This window comes from Saccopteryx leptura, chromosome 2 (assembly GCF_036850995.1).
Source record: "Saccopteryx leptura isolate mSacLep1 chromosome 2, mSacLep1_pri_phased_curated, whole genome shotgun sequence".
NCBI classification, from domain to species: Eukaryota; Metazoa; Chordata; class Mammalia; order Chiroptera; family Emballonuridae; genus Saccopteryx; species Saccopteryx leptura.
In genome coordinates, this window is record NC_089504.1 from 997974 (window position 1) to 1017854 (window position 19881).

Below are 19881 nucleotides of genomic sequence, written 5' to 3' on the forward strand. Positions count from 1 at the left end.
TCTGTTCCTGGTGGCTTCTTTTTTTAAATTTATTTATTTATTCATTTTTAGAGAGGAGAGAGAGAGGGAGAGAGAAAGAAGAGAGAGACAGAGAGAGAGAGAAGGAGGGAGGAGCTGGAAGCATCAACTCTCATATATGCCTTAACCAGGCAAGCCCAGGGTTTTGAACCGGTGACCTCAGCATTTCCAGGTCGACGCTTTATCCACTGCGCCACCACCGGTCAGGCCGTGGTGGCTTCTTGCTGACCTGTGGCGTGTCTGCTGGCCCTGGATGGGAGGGACCCTGAGTGCGGACAGAGCAGCATCACGGGACTACACCCTACCCCACCCCCCACCCTCATAGCCCCGGGGTTCACATCACCCCAAGACGCCCCTCCCATGGGAGAGAGGTGCTGGGGAGACTGGCTGGTGAAGCCCCAAAGTAATTTTTTTTTTTTAATTTAGAAAGGCAGGAAGAGAGAGAGAGAGAGAGACAGGAACATCAAGCTGTTCCTGTCTGTGCCTGACAGGATCGAACTGGCCACCTCTGTGCTCTGGGATGACGCTCCAGCCAACCAAGCTATCTGGCCAGGACTTAATTTTTTTTTTTTTTTTTAGAGACAGAGAGAAAGGAAGAGAGAGGGGAGGAGGAAGGGAAGCACTCCTCTGTTGCTCAGGCGTGCGCTCACTGGCTGCTTCCCGTGTGTGCCACCCTGTCGTTTTGGGGACAACGTTCTTCACACTGAGCTAACCGGCCAGGGTGGGGAAGGGGTTATGGAGAAGCTGCTAGAATATTCTTCAGAATCCCTGAAGGCCTCGTTCCCGCTCTGACCTCCAGGGCCGTGCCGGGTGTCAACAGAGGCAAAGCCACAGCAGAGTAGGGGCAGCAGCCGAGTCCGGCCCCAGGTGGGGTGCAGGGTCAGCAGCGTGAGGACGCCCGGGGTCAGCAGCGTGAGGACGCCCGGGCTGGGCGCAGAGGGGCAGCTAGCTCAGGCCCCCAGGTGCGTGCAAGCTCAGCACACCCCACCCAGACCCCCGTAGGAGAGCTGCTCTGTGATTTAAGGGGGCTGCCCAGACTCGGGGTGCCTGTGCAGAGCCCTCTGCGCCCACACAGAACCCACCCCTCTCGTCCAGTGCTGACCTGCTCTGGCTTCTTCTTCAGCTTTGCCTCTGTGGACACCTGGCAGTGGTCATCTCTTTACCTGCTGCCTTCTTACCCGGTGAGGCCCTGGAGGTTGGGGCTGGTCCAGGAGCTGGGACCAAGGGAGGGGACCCCAAGACTGGGCATGGCCAAGCTGAGATGACTCCTGGCCAGCAGGAGCCCAGGGCCCACTGGCTGCTTCTGGAAGAGCCCAGGCCTGCTGAAGGCCGGTAGTTCTGCCTTAGGGGGGAGGGTATGGCAGGGCTGGAAGGTGGAGAAGAGGCCTGACCACCACCTCCTTCTCGCAAGCCCACCACCTTCCACAGCCCAGGTGCCAGCCTCAGGGCCCTTGGGGCAGATGGCTTTCAGCCTGGCCATGGGTGGTCAGAGCTGAAACATGCCCTTGACCTCTGTGAGGTCCCCCTGTTTCTCAGGTCCGGGGCCGGGCTCTGCTGGGTGCCATCAAAGGCGGGCCATGTACGAGGACTGGTCTAGCTCACGGTCCTGAGAGCCCAGGCCGGGCCTGGGGGGTGCCCAGCCTGCAGGGGATGGGCTGAGTGAGGGCCCACACCCCCTGGGCCTGGGGCCGCGTGCTCTGGGCGCTACCATCCACCCACCCCGTGGGTCATCTGGGGGTCATGCCGGCTCCTCCTGGCACCGAGTGTGTACTGCTGATGGAGGAGGGGTATGGGGACAGATGATGTCTCAGGGGACAGAGCACAAGCAAGGCCAGAACAGGCAGTGAGGACAGGATCAGCCAGGGTCAGGCGGGGCTCCCGAGGGGGTGTCCACCTTGGGGCTCCCGAGGGGGTGTCCACCTTGGTCAGGAGAGGGGCCGGCCTGGGGCGCTGGAGAGCAGGGAGAGGGAGAGAGGAGGAGGAGACAGGGACCGGGGAAGACAGTACAGGAAGAGGGGAAAGTCGGAGGTGCCGGGCGTGGGCCGGCCCGCCCTCCCTGGGTGGGTCCCAGCACTCCCAGGCCACTCAGGCCTCAGGACCACACTGTTCTCTGAGGACAGAGGCTGGTCAGCAGGCACAGGGCCCTGAGGCCAGGTGTGCAGGGACCCCACCCCTCGGGGCCAGCCCTGCTCCCAGCCCGAGGTCCTCAGGAAAACCAGTGCCCCTTGTTACTATTATTATTATTATTTTACAGAGCGAGAGACAGATAGGGACAGACTGACAGGAGGGGAGAGAGATGAGAAGCATCGATTATTCACTGCAGTGCCTTAGTTGTTCAGTGATTTCTTTCTCATAAATGCCTTGAACAGTGGGGCTCCAGCAGAGCAAGTGACCCCTTGCTCAAGCCAGTAACCTTGGGCTCAAGCCGGCGACCTCAGGGTTTCAAACCTGGGTCCTTCGCGTCCCAGTCCGATGCTCTATCCACTGTGCCACTGCCTGGTCAGGCCTTATTATTTTTATAATGACAGCTTACCGTCACTTATTCTGTACTGGTTTCAGGACTCACGTGCCGGTTCCCTTCACAGAGGGCCCCGTCCCGACACGTCCAGTGCCACCTGGCAGCACACAGAGCTGTGGCACTATGACCAGCCAGACTCCCTGGGCTGAACTTGACGCCCCCGTGACTGTTTTTGTCACGGCCAGCCTGCGCCTCTCAACCCCCTTCTTCACCTGTTTTGCCCCGTCCCCTGCCTCTCCCTCCTGTCTGGCCACTATCAGTGTGGCCTCCGGTATCTACCAGTCTGTTTCTATTGTGTTTTCTCATTTATTTTGTTTTTTTTTAGACCCCACGTAGAAGTGAAGTGAAATCACGTGGCATTTGTCTTCGTCTGGCTTACTTCACGCGGCACAAAGCCCTCTAGGTCCATCCGTGCTGTCGCAAATTATTATTATTATTATTATTAAGTGAGAGGCAGAGAGGCAGAAAGACTCCCGCCTGTGCCCCGAATGGGATCCACCCGGCATGCCCACCTGGGGGCGATGCTCTGCCCATCTGGGGCGTTGTTCCGCTGCAACCAGAGTCATTCTAGCACCTGAGGCGGAGGCCATGGAGCCATCCTCAGTGCCCAGGGCCGACTTGCTCGAACTATTTGCCTTTTTGTGTGTGTTTTTTTTACAGGGATAGAGAGAGAGAGTCAAAGAGAGGGATAGCTAGGGACAGACAGACAGGAACAGAGAGAGATGAGAAGCATCAATCATTAGTTTTTCGTGGCAACACCTTAGTTGTTCATTGATTGTTTTCTCATATGTGCCTTGACCACAGGCTTTCAGCAGACTGAGTAACCCCTTGCTCAAGCCAGCGACCTTGAGTCCAAGCTGGTGAGCTTTGCTCAAACCAGATGAGCCCACGCTCAAGCTGGTGACCTCGGGGTCTCGAACCTGGGTCTTCCACATCCCACTCCAACACTCTATCCACTGCGCCACCGCCTGGTCAGGCTCGAACTATTTGAGCCTTGGCTGCCTGAAGGGGAGAGAGAGAGAAAGGGGGGAGGAGTGGAGAAGCTGATGGGCTCTTCTCCTGTGTGCCCTGACCGGGAATCTAACCAGGGACTTCCACATGCCAGGCAGATGCTCTACCACTGAGTCAATCATCTAGGGCAGGGGTCGGGAACCTTTATGGCTGAGAGAGCCATGAACTCCACATATTTTAAAATGTAATTCCATGAGAGCCATACAATGACCTGTGTACGTTACACATTATCCAATAAAAATTTGGTGTTGTCCTGGAGGACAGCTGTGATTGGCTCCAGCCACCAGCAATCATGAACATGAGTGGTAGGAAATGAATGGATTGTAATACATGAGAATGTTTTATATTTTTAACGTTATTATTATTTTTATTAAAGATTTGTCTGTGAGCCAGATGCAGCCATCAAAAGAGCCACATCTGGCTCGCAAGTCATAGGTTCCCGACCCCTGAGCCAGGGCCTCACTCTTTTTTCTTTTTATGGCTGAGTAACATTCCACTGTATGCCAGTGTTCTCTGTTATTCACGCATCACATTAGCATGGTTCTTCTGTCACAATTAACAACTCAATGTTGACACATTATTGGCTAAACTCCACACTTTTACCAAATCACCTTAGTTTTTACCCAAGACCCTTTCTTGCCCCACGACCCCATCAGGACCCACATGACAGTTCAGCTCCTCCGGCCGTTCTGGGCGGGACAATCTCTCAGACTCCCCTTGTTTCTGATGACCTTCAGGGTATTGGGGACTGGCCAGGGATTATGTAGAATGTTCCTTAGTAGAGATTTGGCAGAAAACCTAATGTGACTGATGGGATGGGAGTTTATTTCCATCCCACAAAGGGGCACAGGCGGAAGGAGACTGGCTACTGGGGTCAGAGGTCAAGGAGGCCACAGAGGTTACCGCACAGAATGGGGGCTGGCAGGTTCTGTATACTCCCGGACAGAGGCCTGTCCTGTCCTGTGTGAGAACCCTGGTCAACACACCCAACTGTCCCAGGGCGGCGGGGACAGCTGTGCCTGGCCTTGGTCTGGCCCTGGAGGAGGGCCCAGCCCCAGACAGGACTGGACCAGAAGTGGGGTGGGGGCAGGTGGGAAGGGGACCAGGAGGTGGGCAGGAGCGGGGCCTCACTGCCCAGGCTGGGCCGACTCCACATGGCCTGATTTGCTCAGCCGTGCTCCCTGCAGCCGGGCCACAGCTGGCCCTTCAACCCCAAGCGGCCAGGCCATCAGGTAGAGCTGCTCCGGGTGGGGCCAAGGGTCTGGACAGGTCCCGAGCTGGAGGGGTTTGGGGAAAGGTGGTGTGGGTACCAGGCAATGAGCTGACGGCTGCAGGCAGACATAGGAGAACTTTGCCAGGCAGTGACAGCATGGGTCACTGGGTTGCCCTGAGATTTGGCAAAGGATGAATCGACTCATGAGGGTTGGGCAGCTACCAGGGGCTTGTAAATTGGTCTGTAAAGCAGTAGCCTAACATGCCTTGTCACAGCCAGAGAGTGGGGTCCCTGGGGGTGGGGTTCAGGGGTCCCTGAGGGGGCTGACCTTGTCGGAACTCTGAAGACCCCGACCGGAGCAGGACAGGCTCTGCCCAGCCCAGCTCCCTGTGGTTCAGGATCAGTGGGTCACCCTCAGCCTGCAGGCAGCACCCACAGGCAGGCAGACAGGGAGGCCACCAGGTCTCCAGCCCTGACAAGCCGAGGGGACACCCTGGCTTCGATGTCACATCCTCTCGTGAGGGGTGAGGGCAGCTCCGTGGGGGCTGGCGTTTCTCTGAACCCTCAGAGGGAGGTAGACCCCCAGGAATGGCAGGGCTGCCTGGCTGGTCCTTCCTCCCCTTCTCCCAGGCCAAGTCCTTCTCAAAACCAAGTCTGGGCTAGCCCCTGTTCCTTCCTCAGTGTGGCCTGCAAGCTCCTCCCTGGAGACACGCTGCATGCACACACCCATGAGTACACATGTCCACGCACACACCTGCACACACACACACCTTTGGGGCATACACAGCTGCACTCACACACCTGTATGCACACACCTATGTGCACACATGCACGAGGCTCTTGCACATGGCCGCTCTGTCCTTCACAGACACCTGTGCAGGGCTGGCTGGGTCTGCTTTGAGTCTGCAGGATGGATCAGGGGGGCTTCCTGAGAGACCTGGGCTGGAGGCAGGAGAGTGCTCTCTCTCGGATGTGTTCCCAGCCCCTCCCTGGCCTCCCATGCCCCGGCCCAGTCCCTGGGACTGCCTGCAGGCCCCTTTCTCCCTCCACCCACCCCCTCGTGCTCGCCCCCTCCGGGAAGCTGCCGTCTGCCTCTTCCCCTGACCTGCTCTCTGGTTTTGCCCCCTCCGCCACTGCCCATGAGCCCCTGTCTCTCCTCTATGTTATCTAAGCTGTTGCCTCCCTCCCCGCCAGGTTGGCCACCCCATCTGGGTACCTACCTGTTGAAGGGGTGCCCAGCGGCTCCTCCCCCATCCAGTTGGGAGAAGTGTTGGGGTATCCCTGCTGCATTGTGCCCTTTCCACACCCCAGAAATGAGCAAGTCTATCAGAGGTCAGAGCTCTGAGCATCCTTATGGGGCAAAACCGGCCCCAGAGGATGAGAAACTACCTTCTCACCATGCCCGGGCCATGCCCAGACCGTGTCCCTCCGTGCTCTGTCCTGGACCCCAGCGGGCTCAGCCTCAGCCACAGCCACGTGCTGTGCACAGACTCGGCCATCCTCATGTGGCTCTCCAAGGGGACCCTGGGCATCCAGGCACCTGGAGAAGGACCAGGCCAGGGGGGCAGGGCACAGGGAGCTGTGGACGCTGTTCTTGAAGGTCCCGTTTGCACAGCACCGTGGTACCTGAGGCCACACCAAGCAGCAGCCCCTCGAGCCCCTGAGGGCTCTCTGGGAAGTGAGTCCGGAAGCATGGCCCTGAGATGCGAATGGAGATGGATGTGTGGGGAGGACCAGAGGCAAGGCCAGAGTGCCTCCCAGAGTGGGGTCTGCTTCCAGGGACAGCGCTTGGCCTTCCACCAGCCTCCTCCCCCCCCCCCCGCCAGCCCCAGGGCCAGCTTGTACAGCTCAGCCCAGTCCTCCCCGTGGGACAGAGCCAAGGGACCTCACTGAAGCGCACAGTTGCTTTAGGAGACATCTGCTGTCCAGGGTCTCAGAGTCCTGGCAACTGAGAAAGTGGAAAATCCCAGCTCCCAGTTAATCCGCCCAAACCTAAGAAATAAGATAACTTCCTTCGAAACAAAGTAGCTTTCTTTCAGCCAGAGCATTCCTTTCCAGGCAGAGCAGCCTGCCTGCCAGGGCCCCAGCCTGGCAGGGGTGGGGGGAGTCGGGGAGCTTTCCGAGAAGAAACACAAAAGAGACAGTGTGTCACACAACAGAGGCACAGAGGCGTGGTGGTGCTCGCGCCTGTGTGTGCGTGTGTGTGCATGTGTGTGTGACCGCATGTGCATGTGTGTCTGTGTGCACGAACGTGTGGTCTTACGTGCTGATTCCCATGGCCCAGCCTGGGGAATTCCCGGTGGAGAAGTTTCCACATCCCCCGTCATCAGCCTGGGAGACTGGAGCTTCCTCAGCGGGGGAAGGAAGCGGGAGGTCAGATCCTACTGCGCTCCTGCAGGCGTCCACGCTGCTCTGTCTCCAGGCTGGCCCCATGGTGGCCAGAGCCCACGACTCTCCCTCCCTAAGCCCCTCCCCTTTCTTGGAGCCCACTTCCATCTTTAGTCTGCCTGCAGGACACCAGAGAGGGGGTCCCAGCATAGACGCCTGGGCAGGAAGCCTTGCACATGCTCTTTTTTTTCTTTTTTTCTTTTTGTATTTTTCTGAAGTTGGAAACGGGGAGGCAGGCAGTCAGACAGACTCCCGCATGCGCCCGACTGGGATCCACCCAGCATGCCCACCAGGGGGCGATGCTCTGCCCATCTGGGGCGTTTTTCCGCTGCAACCAGAGCCATTCTAGCGCCTGAGGCAGAGGCCACAGAGCCATCCCCAACGCCCGGGCCAACTTTGCTCCAGTGGAGCCTTGGCTGTGGGAGGGAAAGAGAGAGACAGAGAGGAAGGAGAGGGGGAGGGGTGGAGAAGCAGATGGGCGCTTCTCCTGTGTGCCCTGGCCGGGAATTGAACCCGGGACTTCCGCACGCCAGGCCAACGCTCTACCACTGAGCCAACCGGCCAGGGCTTGCAGGAGAAGTGTCCATCTGCTTCTCCATCTTGCAGTTGGCCGTGGGTGGTGGGTGTCCAGCCCTGGGACGGCGTGGGCACAGTTCTGGCTACCGGACACCCTGGCCTCCAGGGGCCTGATGGTGTATGGTGGGTGCTCTGAGGCACTGGGGTGGAGGAGGCCCCACCCGCTAGATTGGCAGTGGGCCTCTCCATCCTCCAGGGTCTGCCCCCTGCCTCCAACATCCCCGCCAGGTCAGAGAGCTGGTAGAGGTGGACATCTCGGTGGGGGACCCCTTCCCACACCAAGCCCAGCTCCCAGCGGGTTCCCACAGTCCAGTCCGCGTCCCTGGGCCCCCACCTGGGTCCCTCCGGCCACACTGATACCTGAGCCAGCAGGAGGTGGAGAACCCCACTGCATGCAGAACTGTCTTTTCCAGGGCCGAGCCCACCCCCTGGCTGGAGGCCGCACCCCACCTGACGCGAGGAGACGAGGAGGCGGTGGGTCCAGAGGCCGCCTCGGCTGTCCCTGGAACTCGGCGCCAACGGGGTAGGGGCAGCCTTGGGCCTTTGTAGACACAAAAGGCTACACGCTGTGCAATTCTAAATCAGGCCACACTCCTCTGTGGTGACAGGAATTCGATCAGTGGCTGCGGGGGGCGGGGGGAGTTCGAGGTGGGGACACTGCCCGCCAATGGGCACCAGGGGGCCTGCTGGGGCGGCAGGACCTTCTGCTCTGGTCTGGGCTGTGTTTACACAGGTGTCTGCCTCTGTCTGTGTGTCAGAAGACACTGCCACGAGTTCACATTTCAGAAATGGAGGTTCAATAAGGACTTTTTTTTTCCCCCAGAAAAATTAAACCTGCAGGAATTCATCACCAACAGATCTGCACCCCAAAGAAATACTACCGGGAGCTGCTCACCCCAAAGAGGACGGCGTTGACGGAGGGATGCACCAGGAGGGACGCGCCATCCAGGGGGACCCCAGGGCTGCCAGGACAAGACCAGGGGAGGCGCAGGGCCGACTGAGGGGCGGGGGCCCTGGTCCTGCTCCGTCCCAGTATGTCTGCTGGGGAGTCAAGTTCAGATCCGTGACAAACACCAAGCACACAGTCCAGGGTGTAAACAGAACTGCCTGGCCCGGAGGACAAGGGCAGACAGACAGACGGACATGCTGATTTATTGTCGGCATCAGGAACGCAAGGAGGACCCCGTGCTCGCCCGCAGACTGGACGGCGACAAGAACAGGAAAAACGTCCATCACAAAGCAGGGTCCGAAAGAGAGGTTGGCACACCCACATTCACGTTCACGGGGCAGCGTGACCGCCAGCAGCCACACACAGGGGGAGCAGCCCCCAGGGTCCCCAGAGAGAGGAGCCACGCAGAAACACAAGCCTCTGCAGGCACCGGAGTTCTGTTCGGTCGTGAAAAAAAGAAGGAAATCCTGCTGCCCACTACAACGTGGACGATGACCCTGGTGGACATCGTGCTGCGTAAGAGAAGCCAGGCGCAGAAGGACAGATCCTGCGGGATCCCGCTCTTCCAGGGGGGCTCCTGGTGGGCGCAGATCCACAGAGGCAGGAAGGTGACAGTGGGGGCTGGGGCTGGGGGAGGGGCTGGGAGTGAGTGCCTCACGGGACCCAGGGTCAGTTTGGGAAGATGAGAAAGTCCCTGAGAGGACGAGAGGACGGCCAGCACAACGGTGTGAATGGACCCAATCAATGTCAATGATCGACCGGCCACTCTGACAGGACGAGGATGGTTAGAAAAACAAAGGAAATTAACAAGCTAAGAAAGAGAGCTGTGAGGTAATAAAATATATCACCTCATCCTAAAAGGGAGGGGACAGGAACAGCTGTCAGAGGAGGCAACTCACCCAGCCACGGTGTAGGACAGACGACTGCCCCCTCCCCCGCCCCCACCCCACCCAGGCCTCCTCCTACCTTGTGACCGACACCCTTCCCCTCGGTCTGGGCACACCTGCTTGGAGTCTGGGAAGGAGTGACACCGTGTGACTTGTGACAGTCTGGGTCCTCAAAGGGGAGAGTATCCTCTGCTGCTCTTGGGGCCCAGGCCACACCGCCAGGAAATGACCTCTGGCCACGATGGTCACAGTGGTTCAAACTCCCGGACCTCAGCGCAGGGTGCCCGTTCTGTGCTGAAAACAAGTGCTGGGCCTGGCAGGGGGGTGGGGGGGGGAGTGCTCCATCCTTCAACACGTTCCCGGATTGGGTGACAAGTCTGGTGGGGAGGACAAGTCTTAGAATGGAGGACAGATGGACAGAGGAAGGCGTGGGGCAGGGCACAGAGCCCAGGAGGGGGCCAGGGAGACACACAGTTTCCTGCACCTCCTGCAGGAGGAGTGGGGGGAGGGAGGGAGAGAGGGGGGCCTGCAGCCGCTCCAGAGGGAGGGGCTGGGGTGGGAAGTGAGGGGCTGAGGGATGGGCCTCCCAGGGCACTGCTTTCTCCCAGCCTGGTCTTCAGAAAGGTGCCTCACGCCTCACGGTGGCCAGGCACAGTGCGTGTGCAGGGGAGTGCAATTGTGCATGTGCCTCTGAGCAGAGCGCCCAGTCCGTGCACACAAGCGTGTGTCTCTCCCTGTGCTCACGTGGTCGGATCAACCGTGAGTGGGTAAGCGCGTGCAAAGGGCCAGAGGCAGGAAATTCAGGGGCACGATGGGAAACCCTCCTGGAGTTTGGGGAGGATGTGGCTTGGGACAGGGGACCCAGGTGGGGGCAGAGACCAAGGAGCCACCAACCCCTCCAGCTAGAGAGAGCTCAGACTGGATCCTCGGGGGCTGCTGGGACCCCCATGTGTGGACCCCAAGCACAGGCTGTGCTCACCCACGGGGCTCCCACGGGGCCTCAGAGGCCCACGGGCAGACGCCCTACCTCTGTCCAGGCCCTGCCCTTCCAGGGAGCCGTCTGTTACCTGTCAAGTCTGGGAAGACGACGTTGTCCTCCGACAGGCCCTGAGCTCTGATCAGGCAGACAAATTGGTGCAGCACTTGGGTCTGAATCGCCCACATCCTGCCTGCAGCCCCAAGAACACGGCGTGGCCCTCAGCAGCAGCTGGGGGTGGGCAATCTCCCTTCCCTCCAGCCCCACCCACCCCGGTGCAGCAGGCCACAGCAAGGACAGGCGGGCGGGGGGCTCACACAGCAGGTTGACCCTGAGGATGCTCTGTCTGCTCGACTGTCTCCTGAAGACCATCAGGGCGAAGTTGGTGTAGTCGGTGTTGACCACCTGCACCTCCTCAGTGTCCGCCCCGGGCTCTGAGGGGCACAGCCCTGGTCAGGGGACCCCCCGCCAGCATCTCCCTGGGGCCGCCCTCCTCACCTCCTATGGTCTCACCTTTACTGTTGTCCACCGAGAATTTCCCAGGCTGGGCCGTGGGAACCAGCACGTAAGACCAGGTCGTGCAGCGCTGGCCCCTGTAGGTGGGGCGGTGAGCAGAGGAGGAAGGTTCTGGAACCTGGCCAGGGTGCTGGCTTCCGTGGCCCCAAGAAGGGCCCCCTCCCCAGGGAGATTTTAGTAGCTGGTCCATGAGCAGGGCCCAGCAGACCGGAGGCTTGACTGCCCGCCCCAGGGAGAGGCATGTCCACCCTGTGTCCCCTCAGGCCATCCGCGTCCCCAGCGAGGGGTGAGGTCCACCTTCTCCCAGCGTGGCCACCACCCCTTCCTGTTCACAGCCTCTGCCCAGCACACCCGCTGACCACTTCTGTTCAGCCTGGAACGGGGTGTGCAATGAGGAGAAAACGGCCCCCTCTCCGGAGGAGGTCTTGGGAGGACAAGAGGGGAGCTGGGGGTGGCTGTCCTGCACCCTCTCAGGCCTTAGTGACCTGTCCAGCAGGGCAGGGCTGCTGCGGGGGACCACTGGCTGAGGAGCAACAGGTCGAGTCTGGCCTGCAGTGAGGGGAGGGCGAGGCTGCCCAGAGGGTTTCATGATTGGGGGGACATTTGTACTGGGTTCCCTCCCCCCACAATTAATCAACCTCCAGCCAGAGGCCAGCTCTGGGCGAGTCAGATGCCCCCGGAGTCCCAGCCTCCCTGGAGCGGCCTCTCGAGTGCCCGAGCGGTACGGGTGGCTCTGAGGGCCAGTGGGACGGTGCTCGCTGGTGAACGGGGAGAGGAAACTGAGTGTGACCCCTCAGAGGCTCGACTGTGTCCCACTCTCGGCCTCTGGGAGACACCCGGTCCACATGCAGCCCGCTTTGCTTAAGCGTCCCACGTAGAACCCCAACCGGAGGTCTCAAGGCCTCTCACCCCTGCACCCCAGCAGGCGGGGGCAACGGAGGCTGCCAGCCTGCAGGAGGGGTAGCAGGATGGAGAAGCCCTTGTGGCATCGGTGCTCCTCCAAAGGGGCTGTCCACCAAGACGCCCCCTTCTCCCTCCCCAGCCAGGAGGCGGGCATTTTATCCAGGCAGGCCAACCAGAGCACCTGTCACCCTGGACACAGCGACAAGTCCAGGAGGAGCGCATGGGTCAAGAAGACCAATCAATCCCAGGCCGGCTGGCTCAGCGGTAGAGGGTCAGCCTGGCGTGTGGATGTCCCGGGTTCAATTCCCGTCCAGGGCACACAGGAGAAGCGCCCCATCTGCTTCTCCACCCCTCCCCCTCTCCTTCCTCTCTGTCTCTCTCTTTTCCCCTCCTGCAGCCAAGGCTCCATTGGAGCAAAGTTGGCCCGGGCACTGAGATGGCTCCGTGGTCTCTGCCTCAGGCGCTAGAATGGCTCTGGTTGCAACAGAGCAATGTCCCAGATGGGCAGAGCATCACCCCCTGGTGGGCATGCCGGGTGGATCCTAGTCGGGCGCATGTGGGAGTCTGTCTCTCTGCCTCCCTGCTTCTCGCTTCAGAAAAATACAAAAAAAGAAGACGACCAGCCAGAGGTCCTTGCCGAGCTGGCCGGATGTTCCCGTTTCTGGAATCGGGACCCTGGGAAAGGAAGGCAGCCTCGGCCACCATCTCAGGCTGTGAACAGAGAAGTCCAGGGCAGGGAGAGCTGAGAGGGGAGAGGGAGGGTGGGATGAGACTCTGATCACAGTATCTGGACTCCTGGATCCAGCTGAACCTGAAATCCATAAGCCCTGGGACTGAGTCTGTGTTCCAGTAAATGCCTCCCCTCTCCAGGGGATGCCCCCAGAGCTGGGTTAGGTCACCGGCAGCCTGTGCATCCTGTCGGTGGGAGGAGGGGGGAGCCCTCGGGAGAAAAACGGCTTTGGGGCCACCGTGGACCCAAGTCACGAAGCCACTGGCTTCTGGGCACAGGCCTGGGATTCTCACTCACCGGGTCATGGCGTAGGACACTGCAAGGTAGCTGGGTTTTTTTTGCTCGAACGTCGCAATAAAAGGGTTCAGAAAAGACCTGTCTGCCTTCCTGTGGGCACTGCCAGCCAGGCCGAGGACGAACCAGTCCCCCTGGAACTGTAGGAGGCAGGGAGTGGGCAGAGCCCTGGATGCCGTGGGGCCCCTCACCAGGCTGGCTCCCACACTGGGCCTGCACCGCTGGCACGGAGAGCTGGAGGCTGCCCCGGGGCTGGCAGGGACAGGGTGACCCAGGCCAATGGCTGCCTCTCTGAGCCTCAGTTTCTCTGTCTGCCCCCCCCCACAGGGATTGCCAGGGGCTCCAGGAGAGAATGCCGACCCAGGAACGCTGACCTTGAATGGAGGTCAGGGGTCTCCATGGTACGGAGTGTGTCTGAGAGCTGGGCTGGGTTCCCAGCACTGCAGGGCCGGTTGGATTGGACTCTCGGGCAGTGCCCATGCCAGCATGACCCCCGTCTCTCCCTGCACCCTGACAGCCGCCTGCCCCCCGCTGACCTTGTCCTCCTGGAAGCTCTGTAAGACCTGGGCCATGGCCAGCAAGGGCTGTGGGGTTGAGCCGTTCAGGGCTTCCAGCAGGGTGAGCACCACCCACAGGGCACACAGAGACCCCATGTCTGTAGCACTGGTGCTGCTGACTCAACTCACCTCTTTATGGGCACGCCTCCCCCACCACGCCCCCCCTGGGGTGTGGCGGCTCCACCTTCCTCCTCCTCAGGCCTGGCAGGAGGGGAGGTGCCATGCAGGGGCTGGGGGTAGGCTGAGCAGGGTGAGCTGATCCTGTCCACCCAGGATGGTGACCTCTGGGTCGCTGCCTGGGGAAGGTGGTGGGTAGGAAATGGGAAGGGTCCCTGATCCCTGATTTCTGATTCCTGAGATGCCCCTAAACCGCCTGCCCTGCTCTGTGGCCCTGTGGTCTCCCTTCTGAGCACCAGGCCTGGGTGCCTGCACAGCCACAGGGGACAGGAGGGAGGACAGAAAGCACCGGGAAGATAGCGTGTCCCTTCTCAGTCCCCAGGGCGGCCGCGTTCTCACTGCAGGGACACGGTACACTGCCCGGAACCGCCAGCACCCACGCCTCTCCACTTGTCCCCAAACCCAGAGTGCGGGACAAGGACAGGGCCGTGGGCCTGCAGTCATGAGGGTGAGGGTGGGTTCGGGGGGAGGCAATCCTTAGGGACCCTTGGCTGGAGGGAGAGCAGGGGGAGGGGAGGAGTCTGGCCCAGCTGGTGTGGGTGCCCACACATGGATCCTGGGCAGGAGGCCAGTTGGGCTGGGGCACAGGCAGGCTCCAGACTTGTAGCCCTCCTCCCCCCTCCCCTAGCCACTCCTGGAGGAAGGAACCAAGAAGAAAATACCTGTCCTGCCCACAGGCGGTCAAGCACGTGGGCGCTGGACTCGGAAACAGCAGGGAAGACTGTGTCCCTGACCTATAAGCTCCCCGTCCTGGGCCACCTCCTCTCCAAGGTCCTTCTGTCCTGGGTCGCCTCCTCCCCCCGCAGGGTCACCCTGTCCTGTGTCACCTCCCCTCTCAACCAGGTCTCCCTATCCTGGGTCCCCTCCTCCCTTCACTCTCCCCTGGCCTTGGGAGCAGGAGCCCCCATCCAGGCCACTCAGAGAGCCCCAACCCCCCAAAGGCCAAGGGGCTTCAGGGCTCAGCTCTGCCCCGGCCCTCCCACCTCCTCGTGGAAGGTGTGGACCCCCTGGGGCCTTCCCTCTTGCAAGAGGGTTCCCATTGCCAGCTGGATGGTGGCCAAGGCCCCTCCGGGTCATCAGCACGCCCTAGAGCAGGGGGCAGCGCTGGGGGTCTGGAAGGCCAGCCTGCATGCCAGTGTCCCTCAGTGTTCCTTGAGATCACTGTGCCCGCCGTCAGCACGGTGCCTTTTGGGAGACGGACCCGCAGTGACAGACGTTCCAGATCATGTGACTGTCGTCCCTGAAGTCCCAAAGGAGCCATCACTCTCCAACAGGAGCTGAGGTGGCAGTTCCCACCCCCACCCTGCAGACACCAGCCACCCCCCGTGGACGATGAGCTGGGGACACACGCACTCAGCCTCGCCAGGTGACACCCCGTCCTGGTGCTACCTCACCCACAGAGTGCTCTGGAGAGACTGGGGGGGGGGCGGTCAGCAGCAGTCAGGACAGGGAGAGCTGGTCCCTGCACAAGGAGCCCCCGTCCCCTGGCCAGCACAGCATGAAGTGGACCCAGCAACAGGGCCAGGCAAGGAGGCTCCTGGGTCACATGGTGCCCTGGGGGCCAGTCCTCCTGGGGTAGCACACCACCCTGCTCATCAGTAAGTAAATGTTTGTGTAAACATGACACATCTAGAGCCACAATTGTTTCACCTCTGCATCTGAAGACTTGACCAGAGCACAGGAAACGTTTTTGTGAAAATACAACGCATCACACCAGTTGCTAAGTCCCCCGTCCCGCACGGCTCCTGCCTGGCCCCGGGACCTGCGGTCAGATAGAGAAGTGGGTGGATGTGCGGCCTCAGCCCTGTGGTCACTCGGGAGGGTCTCTGGCACCGTCCCTCGAACACCCAGCCCTCAGGAGCTCCCTTCTTTCCCCAGAACCCCTGGGGGGGGGGTCTGCCGAACCCCGCCCTGTGGCCACCAGAGCAGAGGCCCTCAATTCCCATGTGGGGGACGCCGGGCCAGGCGTGCAGGGACTCCAAGGGGCACTGCCCCTCTGACCCTCGGCCAGGCGATGCAGGTACCCCCCCCTCTGACCCTCGGCCAGGCGATGCAGGTGCCCGGTAGCCTCCAGCTCCAGCCTGTGGGTCTCTGGGACCCAGGGCCAGGCGTGCAGGGACTCCAAGGGGCACTGCCCCTCTGACCCTCGGCCAGGCGATGCAGGTACCCCCCCCCTCTGACCCTCGGCCAGGTGATGTAGGTGCCCGGTAGCCTCCAGCTCCAGCCTGTGGGTCTCCGGGACCCGGGGCCTCCAGCTCCAGCCTGTGGGTCTCCGGGACCCGGGGCCTCCAGCTCCAGCCTGTGGGTCTCCGGGACCCGGGGCCTCCAGCTCCAGCCTGTGGGTCTCCGGGACCCGGGGCCTCCAGCTCCAGCCTGTGGGTCTCCGGGACCCGGGGCCTCCAGCTCCAGCCTGTGGGTCTCCGGGACCCGGGGCCTCCAGCTCCAGCCTGTGGGTCTCCGGGACCCGGGGCCTCCAGCTCCAGCCTGTGGGTCTCCGGGACCCGGGGCCTCCAGCTCCAGCCTGTGGGTCTCCGGGACCCGGGGCCTCCAGCTCCAGCCTGTGGGTCTCCGGGACCCGGGGCCTCCAGCTCCAGTCTGTGGGTCTCCGGGACCCAGTAGCCTCCAGCTCCAGTCTGTGGGTCTCCGGGACCCGGGGCCTCCAGCTCGTCTGTGGGTCTCCGGGACCCGGGGCCTCCGGGACCCGGGGCCTCCAGCTCCAGTCTGTGGGTCTCCGGGACCCGGGGCCTCCAGCTCCAGCCTGTGGGTCTCCGGGACCCGGGGCCTCCAGCTCGTCTGTGGGTCTCCGGGACCCGGGGCCTCCAGCTCGTCTGTGGGTCTCCGGGACCCGGGGCCTCCAGCTCCAGCCTGTGGGTCTCCGGGACCCGGGGCCTCCAGCTCGTCTGTGGGTCTCCGGGACCCGGGGCCTCCAGCTCCAGCCTGTGGGTCTCCGGGACCCGGGGCCTCCAGCTCCAGTCTGTGGGTCTCCGGGACCCGGGGCCGCAGCGGGGAGGCGGTGGCTGTGGGTTCCTTTGCCCCTGTCCCTTGACATCCTCGAGGTGGGACCCCTGCCCTGTCCTCCTCCTGCCACCTCTACCTGTCTGCCCCCCGGAAGTCCAGTCTACGGGGTCGGGCATGGTACGCTCCCTCAATGTGGACATGGGTTCCCTCCACAGGGTTGCTGCTGGCTCTCTCAGCAACCACCCACCACCGGCCAGGGGGTGAGGCGGGCAGGTGGGCATTCAGAGGGAGCCCCAGAGCCCGATCCCACTTTCCAAGGACAAGGCGGTGGGCCCACCTGCTCTGTGGCCTCCAGTTCATCTGGGTGGCCCTCCCGTCTCCAAAGCCCAGGGAGGAAATGGGTGGGTGCTGGTGTGGTCCAGCCTCCAGGGCTCCCTCAGCACCACTGCTGGTCAATCGCTGGCCAGCCTGGACTTTGGGTTCCCAGCGGCAGGGGCCGCCACAGGTGTCCAGGGCTGGTATGAAGCGGGCACTGCAGAAAGATTTACTGGGATGAGGCCCAGAGTGGCTGGAGTGGGACTGACGGAGGAGTAACGGGAGAGAGCTGGCCTCCCATGGGGGCCCTCTGGTAGCAGGGCGCTCCCAGACCCACCAGGCCTGGCGTGGGCACAGCACCGCCCAAATCACCTGAGCTGCTAAAGCGCCAGTGCCCTCCCACAAACGGGGAAGGCCCTCAGCTGTTCAACACGACCCAGCTGGGGGGAGGGGGAGGCGGGGCTGGAGCAGAGGCCCCTCGGACCCTTGCCTGTGCTCACTCCATCCTGGCACAAGAGGCAGGTAGGCTGGCCTGCTCTCGTCCTGGTGTACAGACGCACCCTACCTCCCTGTCCCCTGCTCCTGTGACCTGACCACAGGGAACCCGGCAATGCCAGAAGTAGTCTCAGCCCCAGGAGGTGATCCTGTTCCCAGGCCAGTTCCGAGTCCTGCCCGGCCCTGCCAGCCACTGGGCAGCCTTGCCTCTTGCCCTCCTAAGAAGGATGCCAGGTCACCCAGACCCAGGCCCCACACCCAGGAACCTGGCCTCCCTAGGGAGGGTTCTCAGTCCACCTGGGGAGAGGCCCCACACGCCCATGAGACGGCCGGAGGTGACCGAGGTGACCAGGTGCGCAGAGGTCCCGGGACGGGTCCAGAACAGATAAGGAGTCAGGACAAGAAGAATGGCGTTTAATTGGGGTTGGGTCCCTGAGTCCAGGGGGTGAGGGACAGCTTCAGGAGACGGGTGGGGTGCAGGCTTCAGTGGGGGGTCTCGACTCCCTCTCCAGGGGCTGTCGCTGGCCTCACCTCTTGACTTCTGCAGCACAGAGAGGACACTCAGCCCGGGTGGCAGCTTCAAGCGCCCACCCTCAGGGCACAGCCCAGCAGTACCGGCCGCCCACTCACCGTCCAGGACGTGGAACTGGTCTGCAGACTCGCAGAAACCTGGGGGCCAGGCAGGGGGTCAGCGCAGCATGGGCGAGGCCCGTGGGGAGGGCAGGCAGGCCGCATGGGGCCATGGAGTCACTCACCGTATTTGGGGAAGTACAAGATGTGGTCCTCGGTCAGGTTGGCCCTCTGGACCCGCTGCTCAAATGTACTCACGACCAAGTCACTCACGGGCAGCGAGCGGGCTGTGGGACACAAGGCTCCTGGGGAGCTAGGCACCCGCCGTGTAGGGGTGGGTAGGGCACTCTGGGGACAGGGTCTGTGTGCCTGCCACATGCCCAGCTAGGTCGACCCCTGCCTCTCCCGCTCTCTCCCTTTCCCACATGTGGGCCTATCTGCAGGGTTGCCTCCCTGGACCCCAGATCAGCAGTAGAGGGTCAGGACACCCAAAGGGAGGGAGGGGAGGAGCTATGTGTCCATCTGGGCTCACCCAGTCCCCTGGATGGGACCGAGGGCACACAGAGCCCGAGCTCCCGCCTGGACGCACCGTACAGCTTCACCGAGAGCCGCTGTGCCCGTTCCAAGTACAGGATGGCAAAGCTCTGGTAGTCCGTCTCCCCGACGACCACATGAACCTCCCCCCTGGCGCCTCGAGCTGGGCAGAAACGGACAGAGATGAGCAGAGCCAGGCAGAGCCGGGCCGGTGACGCCAGCCCCATGCTCAGTCCCGCACCACCTCCCGCGGCCTTGTCTCACCTTGGAGCAGGAAGCGGCCTGGGACCTTTGTGCCTCCATAGAGCTGCCGTACCTGCCAACAGATGCCATCCCTGTGGGGGTTGGGAGGGTAGAGGCACAGCAGGCTTGGGGATCCAGGCGGACCACCCCAGCAGGACAGCACTCAGTCCAGCCCGCAGAAGGGCTGGGGTGAGGCAAGGGGTTACGATGGGGTTGGGGGGTCCATGCTGGGACTCACAGCTTTCGAAAGGTATTGACGGCCATGGCTGCGCCCTGGGGAGCCACACGCAGTGTGGTGGCCTCAGCTCGGTGGCCCTGCTCCTGCAGGGAGCGACAGGAGGAGGCCACGGCCACGAGGAACCAAGTCCCTGCAAACTGGACGCAGGCCGTATAAGGGCACAGGCGTGGGGCTGCCCAGGCCTGACCCCTACAAAGCTGGGCGAGCTGCTGCCTCCCTCACCTCCCCCAGCTCTACCTGCTGAGCATTGAAGTTGGCTTTGGGCTGGATGGTGCTGATGGGGGACGGGCGCTTGGGGCGTCTCCGAGCCCCCTGACCCGGGAAGCCAGCAGCCAGGACCAGAGTCAAGACGAGTGCAGTCCTAGAAGGCAGCATGGTGGGGCCGCAACAGTGACAGGACTGAGGGAAACCAGGGACAGGATGACCACGTCCTGGGTCGGAGTCCACTGTCCAGTGCCACCCAGAAGCCTGGCCCAGGAAGTCCACGTCGGCTCTCCCCAAGCCCCAGCCCTGGGCCAGGGTTACCCCCTGCCCAAGCCTCCTCATGAGCTTGGCCTCACCCTGGACATCTGACCTCGACCCTGCACTTTCAGGCAGGGCCTGGCGTCATGCCCTGTGTACAAAGTTTGAGTTGACCTCTGGCTATTTGTCCAAGCACTGCCACCCGATTTCCATGTGGCCAGTGCTCAGCCCTTTGCACATTTATCGCTCTTAAACCCGCAAGAGCTCCTCAAAGTAGGAACTGGTCTTATTCCCACAGCGAAGAACACGGGTGCCCTGAAGCCGATCGCTTAGTGACCGACAACGGAGAGCGC

At 62.0% G+C, this 19881-nt stretch overlaps 1 protein-coding gene across 1 annotated transcript; it reads right to left on the reverse strand.

The window, feature by feature from the left end:
- Nucleotides 1–17880: 17880 nt before the first annotated feature.
- Nucleotides 17881–19652, reverse strand: C8G (complement C8 gamma chain). The gene is made up of 7 exons (XM_066366653.1): nt 19304–19652; nt 19067–19203; nt 18850–18920; nt 18641–18748; nt 18237–18338; nt 18112–18150; nt 17881–18022 (listed from the first exon to the last, which is right to left on the reverse strand). Exons 1-7 carry the CDS (start codon nt 19610–19612, stop codon nt 18009–18011), a joined length of 780 nt encoding a protein of 259 aa, XP_066222750.1. The 5' UTR covers nt 19613–19652; the 3' UTR covers nt 17881–18008.
- Nucleotides 19653–19881: the final 229 nt, after the last annotated feature.